Raw genomic sequence first — 15,390 nt, forward strand, 5'->3', positions numbered from 1 at the left:
TATATATACATGTGTATATATATATATATATATATATATATGCACACACACATGTGCCAGAGTGGCGGTGTGGTAAGTAGCTTGCTTACCAACCACATAGTTCCGGGTTCAGTCCCACTGCATGGTACCTTGGGTAAGTGTCTTCTATTATAGCTTCGGGCTGACCAGAGCCTTGTGAGTGGATTTCGTTGACAGAAACTAAAAGAAGCCCATCGTATGTGTGTGTGTGTGTGTTTGTGTGTCTGTGTTTGTCCCCTCCCCCCACCATCGCCACTTGACAACCAATGTCGGTGTGTTTACGTCCCCATATCTTACCAGTTTGGCAGAAGAGACAGATAGAATAAGTACCAGGCTTACAAAAAATAAGTCCTGGGTCCATTTGTTCGACTTAACGCAGTGCTCCAGCATGGCTGCAGTCAAATGATTGAAACAAATAAAAGAATACACATATATATATACATGCATGCACACACACACACACACATACGTATGTATTTGTGTTTCCACGTGTCTTTATATTGACACTGTTTGAACCATAGAATCATTTCTTCACATCTTCCATGAAAGTGTAGCTCAGCACTTTTATCAGTTTCAAAATTTGAAGACCAGCCAATTAAAAATATCTTAGTTGAAACAACAACAGGAAGGACTTCCAGTCATAGAACACTCAATAAATATCTTCCGACCCATGTCAGTATGGTAAAAATAGATGTGAAAAACAACACAGCTCCTCTCACTCTGCTTTCCCTATACATCGATAATGTTGAACAATAATGAGGATTTTAACTCAGGGAGTTGAGGGATGAAACTAAATAACATATATACTCTCTTCTCCCACCATGCCTGCCAACTCCCACCCACTCACTCACTCTTGTTAATAATACTCCTTAATGCTAACAAGCTACTGATTAGTATAGGATATGAAACTGCATGTTCGTACTTGCAGTCATAACTGCCTCTCCTTTATATATTAGTGTCCCCTTGGGATCTTGTTTCCCCTCTCTCATTCTGTTTCTCTCTTCCTCCCTCACTCTCTCTTTCCCTTTTTGTCTTTTTTTTTATTCAAGATTGGGAGGAGTTTTGTTTTGGTTAGCTGTTAATAGTTTAGATTATATCTATGTGCATGTCTCTTTGTGTGTGCTTGTATGTACAAGTTTTATAACGTATCTGTTTATATGTGTATGTGCTTTGTGTGGAGAAGAGAAGGGGCAGCTGTAATTGTTTTTACTTGCAACTGTTTTGTGGTACAAATATCGATTTGATTTAAAGGATGGTTTACTGGAGAATGATGTTGTGTATGTATATGCATATGTGCATACATACATACATGCATGCACATGCCTTAAAATAGGTCAACCGAATGGAGAACGTGTTTTTTAACAATGTTTTTTAGTGTAGTGTTTTCATTCAAAGAGGAAATGATTGAGCTTCCATGCAGTAGCCCTAGTTTCTAGAAATAGCAGCAAAATTGCCTCAAATCATGTTATTTTTAAGAAGAAAAGAGAGAACATGTCAGATAATTTAGTCCCTGGCATACAAAAGGTTCATTGCTGAAACACCTTTAATAATAGATCTATCCAATCTGGATTGGACAGGGTCTAAACAACAGCTTGAGTTGGTGAGTCAATAAGCTGCCACTTTAGCAGTTGATGGATTGGCAAAGGAAGGGGAAAGGGTTGAAACTGGTTACTGGCGCTGCATTCTATTAAAATCAAAGGCAATTACCTCGCAGCATCATAATCCATCTATTTGTAAATAGATGCCTATTGTGTACTACTGCTCTCTGTTTTAAAGTAGCGAATGTTGCATAGAAATTAAGGAATTTTCCATTAGTTTGTAGAAGTGAACTCAACTTTTGCTACAGTAAGTGGGAGTGTAACTTGAAGAGGGTACGGGCTCCTTTTGTTTGATTTGCCTAAGATACATTGAATCCACCCATTGGATAGTGAATGCCCAAGTGGATAATGAAAAATCTCTGCCTCCACCACTAGATTCAAGGTGAAAGGAAATTGCTCATAACTTGTTTGGGATATGACTTAGACAGAAGATGGCCTTTCCACACATGGCAAGACATCCAAGCCTAGTCAGAAGAAGAAGAAGGAACTACAACTCAGTTTGGAATCTGGCTCTAATACCTGTAAAAGAATCATTTCGCTATTGGCACATAATGGGCCAGTGGTGGCATTAAATTGAGTGACAGTATCTACTTTCCAATGGGCTTCCATGCAGTTTCTATCTTCCTAATTTCACTCACATGGTTTGTGTCAAGGTGCTGTACAGCAGGATCCAACTTGGAATCACAAGCTTACAAAGGAAATTGCTCTACCATACAGCCGTACCTGAAAATTGTTACAGTTGATGTAGATTCTGAAGAATTAGAGGTTCATATGTATTATAGAAACGCATCTGAAGAAAATGAGCTGAAATAAGGCATTGATTTTCGATATAACAGCTTACACATAATGTTATATTACTAACATTAGGAAAGGCAAAGGGTATATAGGATGGAATGTGGAACAGTAGTATCAACAAAAGGGTTTCACTGTAGATACAGCTTCCATATGGTCTTGTGCCTCTGAATCCAGCTAGCTCTTATTCTCATGCAGCCAACGTTGAGTGGTATATTCCCTACTAGGTAATGACTTAGCAGCTATAAATGATAAAAGCTTACTATCATCAATATCTGATGATAAGTTGAGAAATGCTAAAGTTATACCATTTAGTCTACATTTCGAGTTCGAATACAAATAGGATTCACTCTGCCTTTTAATCCCTCCGTTGTCATTAACATTAGCACCAGTGATACACTAAGATCGATTTAGCCACTTCCATACAAATCTGTGGCCTCCTACCAATGTAAAATTGTTTTAGGACAAGGCACCGAATTAGCTTTGTTTGCAGAGAATGAAACTATAGCTGGGTTGAAGAGAATATCTCTTTATTACTGGTAGTTACTTTTATTCACACTCACTCACCTGCCCACACTCTTTCTGCATAGCAGTTGTTGTTTGTCATACAGATTCTCTCTCTCTCTCTCTCTCTCTCTCTCGACCACACTGGAGCAAGAGAAAGAGAGAGTGGGAAACAGCAAGGGTACAAAAGAGAGCGAGAGGGAGATGGTGGTGAAGTGCAAAGACATTCTCACAAGGAAACGGGGATCAGAATATAATTGGGAATGGTAAAGAAAGAGAGAGATAGGTGATGGCAAGTAGCAGAGCATACCCCCAAGGTATGGACAGCATATATAAGTGGCAGGGTATTGCCAAAGAAGCATAAGGGCCAAGAGTAGTGCAGTGACTGGTGAACACCTGGGTATAAAGAGGGGGTGAGGATTATGGGATAGCAGTGATACAGTGAGCAGGGCCATAAGGACAGGACAAGATATAAGCCTAGTGCATGGAGAGGAAATGAGAGGAAGGGAAGAGATGTAGTTTGGTTGGTTGGGGTAGGATGTGTGTGGAAAGTTTTGTTGTTATGTGTTGGTGAAACACACAGCACTTCTAGAACTCAGTTTCACTGATGTCCAGACTGAGTTCTAGCTGCTGCAATATGAAAGATATCTCAAGATAATCTCTATGACTCATACAAGTGGTAGAATTTATCTGTTTCCCACTTTAATTCTGGCACTTGGTTGATTTTAATGGAGCCCACTGTGTTGCAATCATTCAGACTAGTTCTTCCTCTCTTCCTCCTACACCAGACTCAAGATCACTTTAAAATATCATGGACACCACCCTTCCTCCTTTGAATAAGATATTTTTTTTTTAAAACCATTCACAAAAAGCCTCTGACATTCATCCATCTAATATTTGGGACAATCTTCTTGATTCGAGGAAATCTTTTGTTTTGATTCCCCAAATAGATTACAGTATAATTATAATTCTGTTGGTGTCATAAAGAAAATTCTTTTACTTTTTTGAAATAGTTGATAAAATGTAAATTGTTCGTGAATATGTTATATAATAAACCATCAGAAGGCATAAGAGCCACAATGCAACATGCACTACAAACAAAAACATATATAAAGAAAATGTATGAATTGTTAATTGGGAACCATTGAGCTACATAAATGAAACATTCAACATTCAATTTTATAACAATCTCTTGTCACTTCCTTTCTCTGTGTAGCAGTGGCTCACAGACTCACTGATTAGATTTCCCTTTAAAAATATAAATATTTAATGAAGCAGCTATTGTTTGCACTTATGAAAGATAATGTGTTTTACGAGAGAATAAAAATTAAAGTATCTATAAAAAGAGAAAGAAAAACACCTTTCTATCCATTACGCAGTATTTAAAAGGTTTGTTGATGATAGGTGTGGCATTCATTTAGTTATGAATGAAGCATACACTTCCATTAATTTCTATTTGGTAATATGTGTTCTAATGAGGCGATTACATATCATAACATGTAATTTATTAAATGCAATATATATCTATGTAAATATTTATTAAACTAAAATTTTTTTTTTTTTTTACATAATTAAATTTTTATGTTTTTACATGGGCTGGTCTTTTTTTTTTTTTTTTTTGTCTGAGTTATTTTGTCGATTTCTTCTCACTGAAGGAATTGAATTTTGGTGATTATTTTCTTTAACCATTACTTTCCCTAATAGTTGCTTTGTTTACTACCAGGTACATTAATGGCTATAATCTGCATGTGTCATCATAATTATTTCATGTCCAATTTGCCTGGATTTGACAGGTCTTCTCCACCACTGCATCACATCTATTGCGCTACTTTTTAATTTTCTTCATGAGATTTAGCATCCTAAGACTAACCTTCAGCATTTCTGTTCTTATCTTTCTAAGTGTTCCTCATCCCCATGTCCATATTAGTTCAATTTTCTTTTTTACATACTGCAGTCAGTTCCTCTTACACCCAGATTGATAGCAAAGAAAGAGACATTTGTAATGATCAAAGACCATTAACCAAACTTTGCTTCTAACCCCAAATGCCATTTGATCAACCTTGCAAAGTCTGAGATTGGCTTCGTAAGCAAGTAGCTGATTAGAAGGATCAACAATGAGGCCTCACTCTCTGGTATAACACCAACAAGGTCATCACATGGTTTAAAACCAACAGCAGCAGGAGTAGATCAAGGTTTACCTAATTTGATATTGTGGATTGTTGCCTGTCTGCATCAAAGGTGTTATTGTATAGGGCACTGGATTTGGTAGTATCTATACTGAGATTAGAGATGAAGATGAAAGCATTATCATGCATGCCAGAAAGACTCTACTCATCAACAAGGGTTTGGCTTGGACCAAATGCTCTAGACCAGAAGGCTCATTTGATTTAGCAAGGGGGGCATTTCATGAGGCTGACGTGTATGATTTTATTGGGTGTTTATTTTTTTTTGTCCTGAGCTTACTTAATAAGTTCCCTTCTACTAGCTTTGCTCTCTACAGGTACAATGCTTTGACAATATCAAGAGGAGTGAATTATCATACATGCAATAGACTTAGGAAGGACCTCCCTTTCCATGAATTCTCTTGAGCCCAAGATCACAATAGAAACCAACACGAAGACAGTTAATTTTCTTCATATGACATTGAACTTGGAATCCAGTGCCTATAGGTTCTTTAGGAAACTGAATGAGAGGCTGACATACGTTAACACAACTTTCTGTCATCCAGCCATAGTGTTCAGGAACCTAGTAAAGGGGGTCAGCAGAAAAATCTCTAGCTTGTCTTCAAGTAAACAGTTTTGATGTCACTGCCCCCTACTATAATGAAGTTCTAATTGTCAGCAGCTTTAAGGATAGGATTAGTTACATGCTAGATCCTAACCCCTTCTAAGAAAGAAAAAATGCACCACCAGAAAGTTTTGTGGTTCAGACCCACTTTCTCCCTAAAGAGAAGTAAGTTTTTCTTTAGATTAGTGGATAAATACTTTCCTCATATGAATAGGTTCTGTAAAACTTTTGATTGTCATACCTGAAGAGTTTCTTTTCGCTGTGCACCTAATGTGAAAAAATATATCATTAAGTAGGCCCACACCTGAAGCAGAGTTAGAATGCTCATGCAGAGGCAACATAGAGACACTTGTATATGAGGCAGGGGTAACATCAAAGAGCCCCAGTGTCAAATATGGGAAAGTTTATGGACACAACAGAATGTCCTTACAGAGCCAAATTTAACATTTTATTAATGAAGTAAATAAGTGTTATTATCATGGATGCTGTTCCAAATGCTAGTCTGCAAATGAGGTATATCATCTTGTGTAGAACAGGCATAAGTAAACAGAGATGTTTCTTCAGTAAAAATCTCAAATAATTGACTGTGTGTTATGTAATGGATAAATAGCTAATTAAAATAAAGCCTGTATTATGTAATAGAGTAAATATTTATTTAAAACAAAGCCTGTCATCAATAATTAAAAAAAAAAACCTCTCCTCAAAATGATATTTCTCCCTTCAGTGCTCTAACATACTCTTTGTATTAACAGTGAAGAATGTCTAAGAAGCCCTTTGACTGCAGGTAAAATTTTACCTACCTTTAAATTTGAGACTGCCATTAACAAATTTCTCTACAACCCTATATGAAAGAAAAAAGGTTCAAGCCTTCAAACCAAGCAAGTAATTTAATATAGATTAGATACCTATCAATTTGTAAAATTAAAGGGACATTAGTTTTTTCAGTACATATGTGTACTGAAAATACCTGCAAGTGTACAGGTTCTTGTACACTTGCAGTTCACTCTGAATATTAAAAAGACCCCTTACCTGCTCCACTGTCACAGAACCTGCTAGAAATATGAACTTAATCTCCTTTAAATCACTTAAAATCATTTTTGAAAAAAATACAAGGATACATTAAATAATGTATTTACATTATTTACATTTGATGGATATTTGTCCTCAACGTTTTGGCTGATATACCCTCCAGCCTTCATCAGGTGTTTTGGGGAAATTTCGAACCTGGGTTCTCATTCCTAAGGTATTTTTCGATGTTGGATATATGGCGTAGTGGTTAAGAGCACGGGCTACTAACCCCAAGATTCCGAGTTCGATTCTAGGCAGTGATCTGAATAATAATAATAATAATAATAATAATAACATCGAAAAATACCTTAGGAATGAGAACCCAGGTTCGAAATTTCCCCAAGACACATGATGAAGGCTGGAGGGTATATCAGCCGAAACATTGTGTTAACAACAAACAAGATGAGGACAAATATCTGTCAAATGTAAATAATGTAAATAATTCCTCATCTCTTAAATATAGAACTGTATTAAATAATGTAGTTTATAGATATATTGTGTATAAAAAACAAAAGAAAAGGTGATGGTCCAGGCCAGAATTCCTTTGAAGTCTGCTTAATCATGGTTGACCTAGTGTTCAGCAACAACAATTTCATTCGTTTTGACTTTCACTAAATTGGCATTTGCTAACATAAGCCTTTTCTATTAGTCTCTATAAATTTTCACCCTACCTTGCTTTGGATCCATAATTGCTGCAGATTTTGGCCTGCAACAGTTTAAATAGAACATTGATGGTATCAAGCTCTCCAGCTGTTAAGAACAGTGAGACTAGTGAGTTTGATGTCATTAGTGTTCATGGAAATTATCTCTTCCTCCAGACTTAGCAAATATAAAAGAAATGGGCTTGCTACTGTTTCTTATAGTGTCTTAGATGGGACCTACACCAATTCAGATCAGCCACAGCTGATTTCTTCTAGAAAGAGAGAACTGGTACTTTATTAATTGACCTCTTGGGCAGGACTACTCCCTCATTTATTGAACCTCGAAAGAATGAAAAGCAAAGTCAATGTCAGTGGAACTTGAACTCAGAATGCATAGAGCTAGAATGTCTCAAAGTATTCTATATGATGCTCTAATGACTCGCAATATGCAGCCCATGAGGTCTTGTAATCATCAATGGTTTAATTAAATCTGTTTTTTGAAGAAGTTTTCTGTAGAGCTTCCCAATTAAGAGGTCCCCATAGGAACATTGTGTATATGTACATATGTGAGTCTTTAAAACATGTAATCACATGACTATCTATCAGCTCTCAAACTGAAAATGAAGCAATGGTTTTTGCCATGTGTTAATTGATGCTCTACAGAACAGCTTGCCACCCTGTTTGTCGGTCACAGGCGTGCACGCACACACACACGCACACACACACACACCAACCACCTTACTACAATAATCATCCACCCACTTATTCACCTATCTGCTGTCAGTCACTACTTTACTCAGTTTCTCTCTCTCTCTCTCTCTCTCTCTCTCTCCAGCTAAAACTGGCCACAACTATTTTTTCAAGCACTTTAAATGAACTGGTGATGTTGATGACAACGGTAGTGCTGTTGGTGATGCTGATGTTGGTGAGAGTGGTGGTGTTGTTGTTGTTGTTGTTGTTGGAGGTGGTGAGTGTGAGAGGAGGTGCCAGAGAAACAATTGATTTTATTTTGTCCTCTTGTGATTGGATTGATATAAGCCAACTGTCCAAATTGGACTTGGGGTGGGAGATGAGTCGGGTAGAGGTGGATTTGGGTGTGCAAATGTTACAGTGGGCAGGGGAGAGGGTGGACGTGAGACACTCACACACACACACACACACACACACACACACACACACACATAGTGAGTAAAAGAGAAAGAGAGAGAGAGACAGAGACAATGACAATAGGTGGAGTGTGAGTGATAAGAGTGAATGGTTAATGAAGAGCATAAATAGGAAAAAAGCTCATGAAAATAGTGATCTGAGGAGCCGATGATGAGGATGATGATGATGATGATGACAGTGATGATGATGACAGTGATGATGATGGTGATGAAGATGATGATGGTGATGATGGTGATGATGATGGTGATGATGATGACAGTGATGATGATGACAGTGATGATTATGATGGTGATGATGATGTAATGATGATGATGATGATGATGATGATGGTGATGATGATGATGGTGATGATGATGATGATGATGGTGATGATGGTGATGATGATGATGATGACTGATGATTATGATGGTGATGATGATGATGATGATGACAGTGATGATTATGATGATGATGATGGTGGTGAGGATGACTGTGGTGATGATCATGATGGCTGTTACATATGATGTTGATGGATTTTCTATGCAACAATCAAAAGCAAATGAATGAATGAATAAATAAATACACTGAAAGAAAATCTGCAACCTTTTTGTACGGTGGGTGGTGGCGGGGAGTGGACGTTTATTTATTTTTTTTTACTTTGTGTTCATTTATATTTGTTTATCTGTTTGTTGTATATCCTTTTATCATTGTGATAAATTTGATGTTTACTGATGTGTTTATGTATATCTCTTGCTCTCTCTCTCTCGCTCTCTCTCTCTCTCGCTCTCTCTCTCTCTCGCTCTCTCTCTCTCTCTCTCTCTCCACAAATGCATACATGCATTTACTTCCACACAATCATATAAGATTACTCATAAACCCATTAACACACCCTCACAAACTCATGCACACACACACATACACACACACACACACACACATACACACACACTGATACAATCACACACACACACTCTCTCTCTATACTCTCATTCATTCACTCAAACATAGAAATATACACATATTGTATACAGTCACTTTAATCCGACACACACATTGGTACACCCATACACACATATATACACACTATACTACATATTACACATTGTCATCAATATGTGATGGAAGGTATTCCATACTTGTCCAGGTGGGTGGTGGAAAGGGGTAAATCAGGTTATGTATGTGTTTTATTTCTGTTTCTGTTTTTTTCTTGAATTTCCATCTATCCATCAATAGAAGGAAGAAATATATGTACATATGTGAATAGATATGTATATATACATGTATGTATGTATGTATGTATGTATGTATGTATGTACGTACGTATGTATGTATGCATGTATGTATGCATGTATGTATGCATGTATGCATGTATGCATGTATGTGTGTGTGTATGTGTGTGTGTGTCTGTCTGCTGTATGTGATAGCGGCAAAGGTACAATTGACAGAAACAGTAAATGTTTATGAGAGCATGTTGACTGGACCAGACTGGATAGGATCAGGCTAGACAAAGCCACCAAACAAAATTGACCAGACAAAACAAATGCACATCTGATCTAAACTAATACTGTGGGTTTGGATGTTCAGTCACCACAAGCATACCCTGCCTCTTGATTATCTAACTGTCTGTCTAACTAGCTAGATAGCCATCCATCTATCTCTCCATTTGTCTACCCTTCCATCTAACTATCCTTTCATTTATCTACCCTTCCATCTATCTATCTTTCTATCTGTCAATCTTTATATCTATTTATCCTTCTATCTATCCATCTATATATCTATCCTTCTATCTGTCCATCCACTTATCTATCAGTTGAACTGTCTTATCCTTCTACCTGTTCATCTATCTGTCCATTTTTCTATCCATCCCTCTCTCTCTATATATATATATATATATCCACCCATCCATCCAGGTAGCTAACATTTCATCCTTTTATTTATCTATCTTTCCATCCATTCATCCAGCTAGCTGACTATCCTTCCATCTTTCCATCCATCCATCCATTTTTCCATCCATCTATCCACCTTTTTGATAGACTGATTTAAGATTTTTACTTCAAACTTTGTTTCTCTTCCACCCATCATAACACACATTCACGCGCCACTCTCACACACATGCACACCCCATACACACTCACACACCAGATACACATCCATCACGTCACACACACCACACACACCAGATACACATCCATCACGTCACACACACACCACACACACCAGATACACATCCATCACATCACGTTACACACACACAAACTGTCCATTATTTGAAACACTGCACGGAAGTACCAGGATCATATTTTATTTAATCAAACTTGGATACTAGCCTAAACTTCCCTGGATTTTCCATGATTTATTCTAAATCTTTCTTGGACCTTTACTAACTGAACTTCTCTTAGGTCTTTCTTGGATCTTACCCTAAACTTATCCTGGATCTCTGCTAGCCCTTAACAAGAGATCTGTCTTATCCGTTTCCGGAGTTTACCTGCACTTGTCTTTTTTTCTTTTATTTTTACACTTCTTGATTTAAAAAGTTATAATCAGTTGGGTGGGGGGTATTATTTTTAATTTGTGTGTGTATATGTATATGAATTTCTCTTATCCTTCGTTCCAGGCACCTTTCTTTTTATGTCCCTACTTACCCATCCCCTATTTCTTTCTTACTTTGCTGGCACATCCTCAATATTGATGACAATACCTTGCCTAAGATCTTTCACCAAATGTTTGGGCCTTCAAGATGTTCTGGTCGTTAAGGGGTAATTAAATGATTTTTTTTTTTTTTTCATTTTTACATGCTGACATTTTTTGTTAAATATTTATTTTAACATTTTTGTTAATAATTGTTGTTGCTGTTGTTGTTGTTGTTGTTGGTGGTGGTGGTGGTGACACATGCCTAGTGGTTAGAATGTTCATGAGTTTTAGAAGGCTCACATAAGGTTACAAGTTTGATTCCTGGACTGGTTGGTACATTGTGTCTTTGAGCAAGCCTCTCCATTTCACTTAATTCCAGTCTACTCAGTTGAAAATGAATACCAGCCCCGTACTAATACAGCCCTTGCCACCTCCAGCTGTTCCATCCTCATTATTTCACTGAATCAAGGGCAGGGGATCCAAGCAGATGCCTTTGCTCACAAAAACAATTAGCAAAAACATGGTACTTGCTACTAGGTCATCCTCACATGTGGATGATTGCTATATTTTTGTTTGTTTATTTGCTTTCTGTTTAGTTTTTTTTTTTTTATCAAAGGTTAATTGTGATTATTAATCTCCTGGTCATCCTTGACTGGGGTGTCCTTGTCTTGTTTAAAATGAAAAAGTGTGATGTAGATGAGATTTAGCTTCTATGTTTAGCAGGTCAAATGACCACAAGTGACTCATTCCTTCCCTCATTAAATTCTCTAAGGCTTATGTGAATGGCAGGTGTGGTGTAGCACCAGACAAAAGATCTTACTGTAATATAATTTCAACCCTTTATTTTCACCATCATCATCATCATCTCATCTTCATCATAGTCGTATTAGATCCACTTTTCCTGCATCGGTCGAACAGGTCATCAGTTCTTATTTGTAGTTTTTGTTTTAGATAAGTCAGAGGACCAGATCTCACTTGTATGTTCCATATTTGACCTGGTTTCTATTGTTGAATTCCCCTCCTAACACCAACCACTTTATAGAGTGTACTGAGTGTATTTTATTGTAGGACCAGCACATGATGTGTGTTCAAATTCTATCAGTATTCACTTTCTCTTTCTTGACATACAATAAACAGCAGTGCAATGTTGAGGTTGATCCCACTAACTCTCCATAAATGATATAAACCTAAAGGATATAAAACCCTTAAAAGACTAACCTTTTCTTATAAAGTTACAAGATAGTTCAAGACTTAAAACCAAAGCAACAATTTAAAATTACCTTTCTATGAATTTGTTAAATTAGCAATTCATTATTGTTTTCAGCACAGATGTATCACCACCACAGAATCGTTTGTATTGAGTACTTGCTACTGATACTAAAAAGTTTCCTCTACTACTGATCTAAGATACTCGGGCCATGACCATCTCGTCTTGTTTTTTATATTTATTTCTTATCTTTTGCAAAACACTGTGTTAAGAATATTTGTCTTGCCTATGCAAATATGAGAAAAGACATAAAATGGTAATGTTGATGCAGGTACCCTGTTATACTTTATCTAATGTCTCCTTTTTTTTTTAAGAGAGTAGAATGTGGTTCAAGGAAGATTTAGCTGTTGTTTCTAGCAAGTTGAGTGTGTTGGCTCATGTAGTTGTCGGTTGAATGATTGTGATCCGCAGAGAGATTCCACTGTTTAAACATGGTTGAGAGCCACATTACACACTCTTGATATGCAGTACCATATTATTGGAGATTCACTGCCTATCATTCTCAGTTGAACAGCTTGTCTGAAATTTGTTTTTGATTATAAACATTGTTGAAAACACTTGTTCACAATGATAAGTGGATGTGAACAGCAAAAGGCTTTCCACATATTTTCTAGACATATAATTTTTGTTTAGTTGGTTGTGTTTACTTCAAAATTTCTGTTTTTTTACAAGCTTCACATACCCCAGTTCGAGAATCCCTGTTTTAGACTCTCAGTGTGAAATGCTATACGTTGCTGATGAGATTAGCTTAAGGCCAAAACATGCCCAGGTAAATAGTATTTAGTTTTTTCCTAACCTATTATATATATATATATATATATATTTAAGAATTTAAGGAATGGAGAAAACGCATGTTATAATTGCATACTTTATTCCTACATATGTTTCAAAGGATTACAACCTGTGTGATCCATAGAGATCTTTGATATTAAAATTGTAACCTTCTCATCAGGGAAAGCATGGGAATCATCTTAAATGTAAGACATTATGACCGATTATGTTCTTTGCTACATTGGTTTCTATTAACCCATTTATTCTATCAGAAGAATTTTTATTCATTAAGATAGAAGAAATACACATAATTATATATATATATATATATATTCAATTCCATCATAGGCAAATGGAAACCGGCAACCATGAACCATATAACCCAATACTACTTGGTTAGGGTTAGGGTTCAGTGACTAAACCAGCCCTCAACTAGTCTTGCCTAGTGAAGAGAATGTGTGGGCATACAACAAAATTTAAAAAGCAAAATCTGCCAAAGGTTGGTGAGCTCCTTGAGAGCTATTGATACTTATATCCGAGAGAAGAAGTGGATGTCGTCAGGGTTATCAAGCCCAGTGGAACACTTGAATGAGAGTTTGACTCATATTTATTTAATCTCATACTGGACCATTTGGGACCAAACAATGTATAGAGAAAGTCAAGACTGAGAGGAGTGAAAAATATTGGCAAAAAATTTCATGTACCCCACTGCAATACTGCTATGGGAATAACTTGATATTCAAATAATTTATCATTATATTATATTACATTAGTTCAGATCCCAATACAGCTCACTTTGCATTTCTCCTGTGAGGATCAATAAATGAGTTCCAATTAATTAAGGGAATTGATTCAATTAATTATATCTCATCCTTATAATTTATGATCTTTAACCTTCTGCCATGTGAAGATCTATAATGTAATCATGTTACATTTATAAATAATTATATACCCATAAAGTTTTGTCATATTTTGCTTCCTTAAATCATATTTGACAGTCTCTTCTCAGTTGAATGTATCTGTGTGTGTGTGTGTGTGTGTGTGCACACGTGTTTGTATTGACGTGTTTAGCCCTTGGTCAGTTTTGATTAAACAGACCTATGATCAAAGTGTTCCAATCATGACCATTCCATTATATTTCAGACAACATTTCCAGAACTACATTATCCAATTTGTTCTTCCTATTTTAAGATAAGATGTGGTTTAAGGAGAATTTTGCTACTATTTCTATCTTCTCAAGCTACCATGTACAGGCTCCCACTGTTGATTCGGTATGTGTACAGTGTCTGTTTCTACAAGCCAAATAGCAAATGGATCCTTTGTCAGTTTCAACAATGAGTATTCCAGTTATTCAGTCAAATGAACTGTCTTTACGACCTCCATCCTCACGGCTATATCACTTATACATCTGCATTTGTATGCACAGGTCTTAAGCATACTTTTACAGATACAAGGTCAGTCTTTTCTTTGGGAAACTGGTGGTTGCTTATGCATGAATGTCTCCTTTCTCCTTGCTATGAATGTTTACTTAAAGAAAATGTCATCAACCCATGTTGACACAGCTTAGGATCAGTGTTGTCACTGGCATTGTTGACAGAGTGTAAAGAACCAAAATAAACACCACAAAGCATCTTGCCTGAACTGTTTGCAGTTCTACCTATCTGTCACCCTAGATAGGTACATTTTTATCAACCCCAAAAGAATTAAAGACAAAGTTGACCTTGGCTTCATTTGAACTCAGAGCCCAGAGCGATAGAAGAAATACTATGACACATTCTATCCAACACTTAGCCAATTCTACCATTTCCCCACCTATTTGTTCTAATTATATTGAAGTGAAAGTGGCTCGTTATCCCACAGACATTTGCATTCTTAACATAGTCAAATCTTCATGTAGAATCACTGTAAGACAGAGTGTCCCAGAGGTAACCTTTTGCCATCTAGCCAATAGACTTCCATGTAGAGAAATAGTAACCAAATCTCCCTTAAATCACATCTTAAAATAAAAAAAGGTATACATCAGGTGATGAAGACTTTGAAACTATGTCTGAAGAAAGGACAGGATTATGTCAGTTGCAATACCTTTGATTATTGGTATAGTCATGTGTGAAGGGGCACAGAACCTAGTGGTCAGGGTGCTCACCTCACAACCATGGAGACCTGGACC

At 36.7% G+C, this 15,390-nt stretch overlaps 1 protein-coding gene across 4 annotated transcripts in view; it reads left to right on the plus strand.

The window, feature by feature from the left end:
* Positions 1 to 15,390, plus strand: part of LOC106872974 (primary cilium assembly protein FAM149B1) — a 128,169-nt gene that overhangs the window by 72,714 nt on the left and 40,065 nt on the right. For 2 of the 4 annotated variants that reach the window (XM_052967988.1, XM_052967992.1), the window contains exon 3: positions 11,169 to 11,310. The exons of 1 other annotated variant lie outside the window; for it this stretch is intronic. In XM_052967988.1, coding sequence (XP_052823948.1) covers positions 11,183 to 11,310 — 128 coding nt within the window. In that variant the 5' untranslated portion in view covers positions 11,169 to 11,182. Of the gene's footprint in view, positions 1 to 11,168; positions 11,311 to 13,145; positions 13,222 to 15,390 lie in introns of those variants that run through there. One more of the 4 variants, XM_052967991.1, reaches the window with a different exon arrangement.

Source organism: Octopus bimaculoides, chromosome 5, assembly GCF_001194135.2.
Source record: "Octopus bimaculoides isolate UCB-OBI-ISO-001 chromosome 5, ASM119413v2, whole genome shotgun sequence".
Lineage (NCBI taxonomy): Eukaryota > Metazoa > Mollusca > Cephalopoda > Octopoda > Octopodidae > Octopus > Octopus bimaculoides.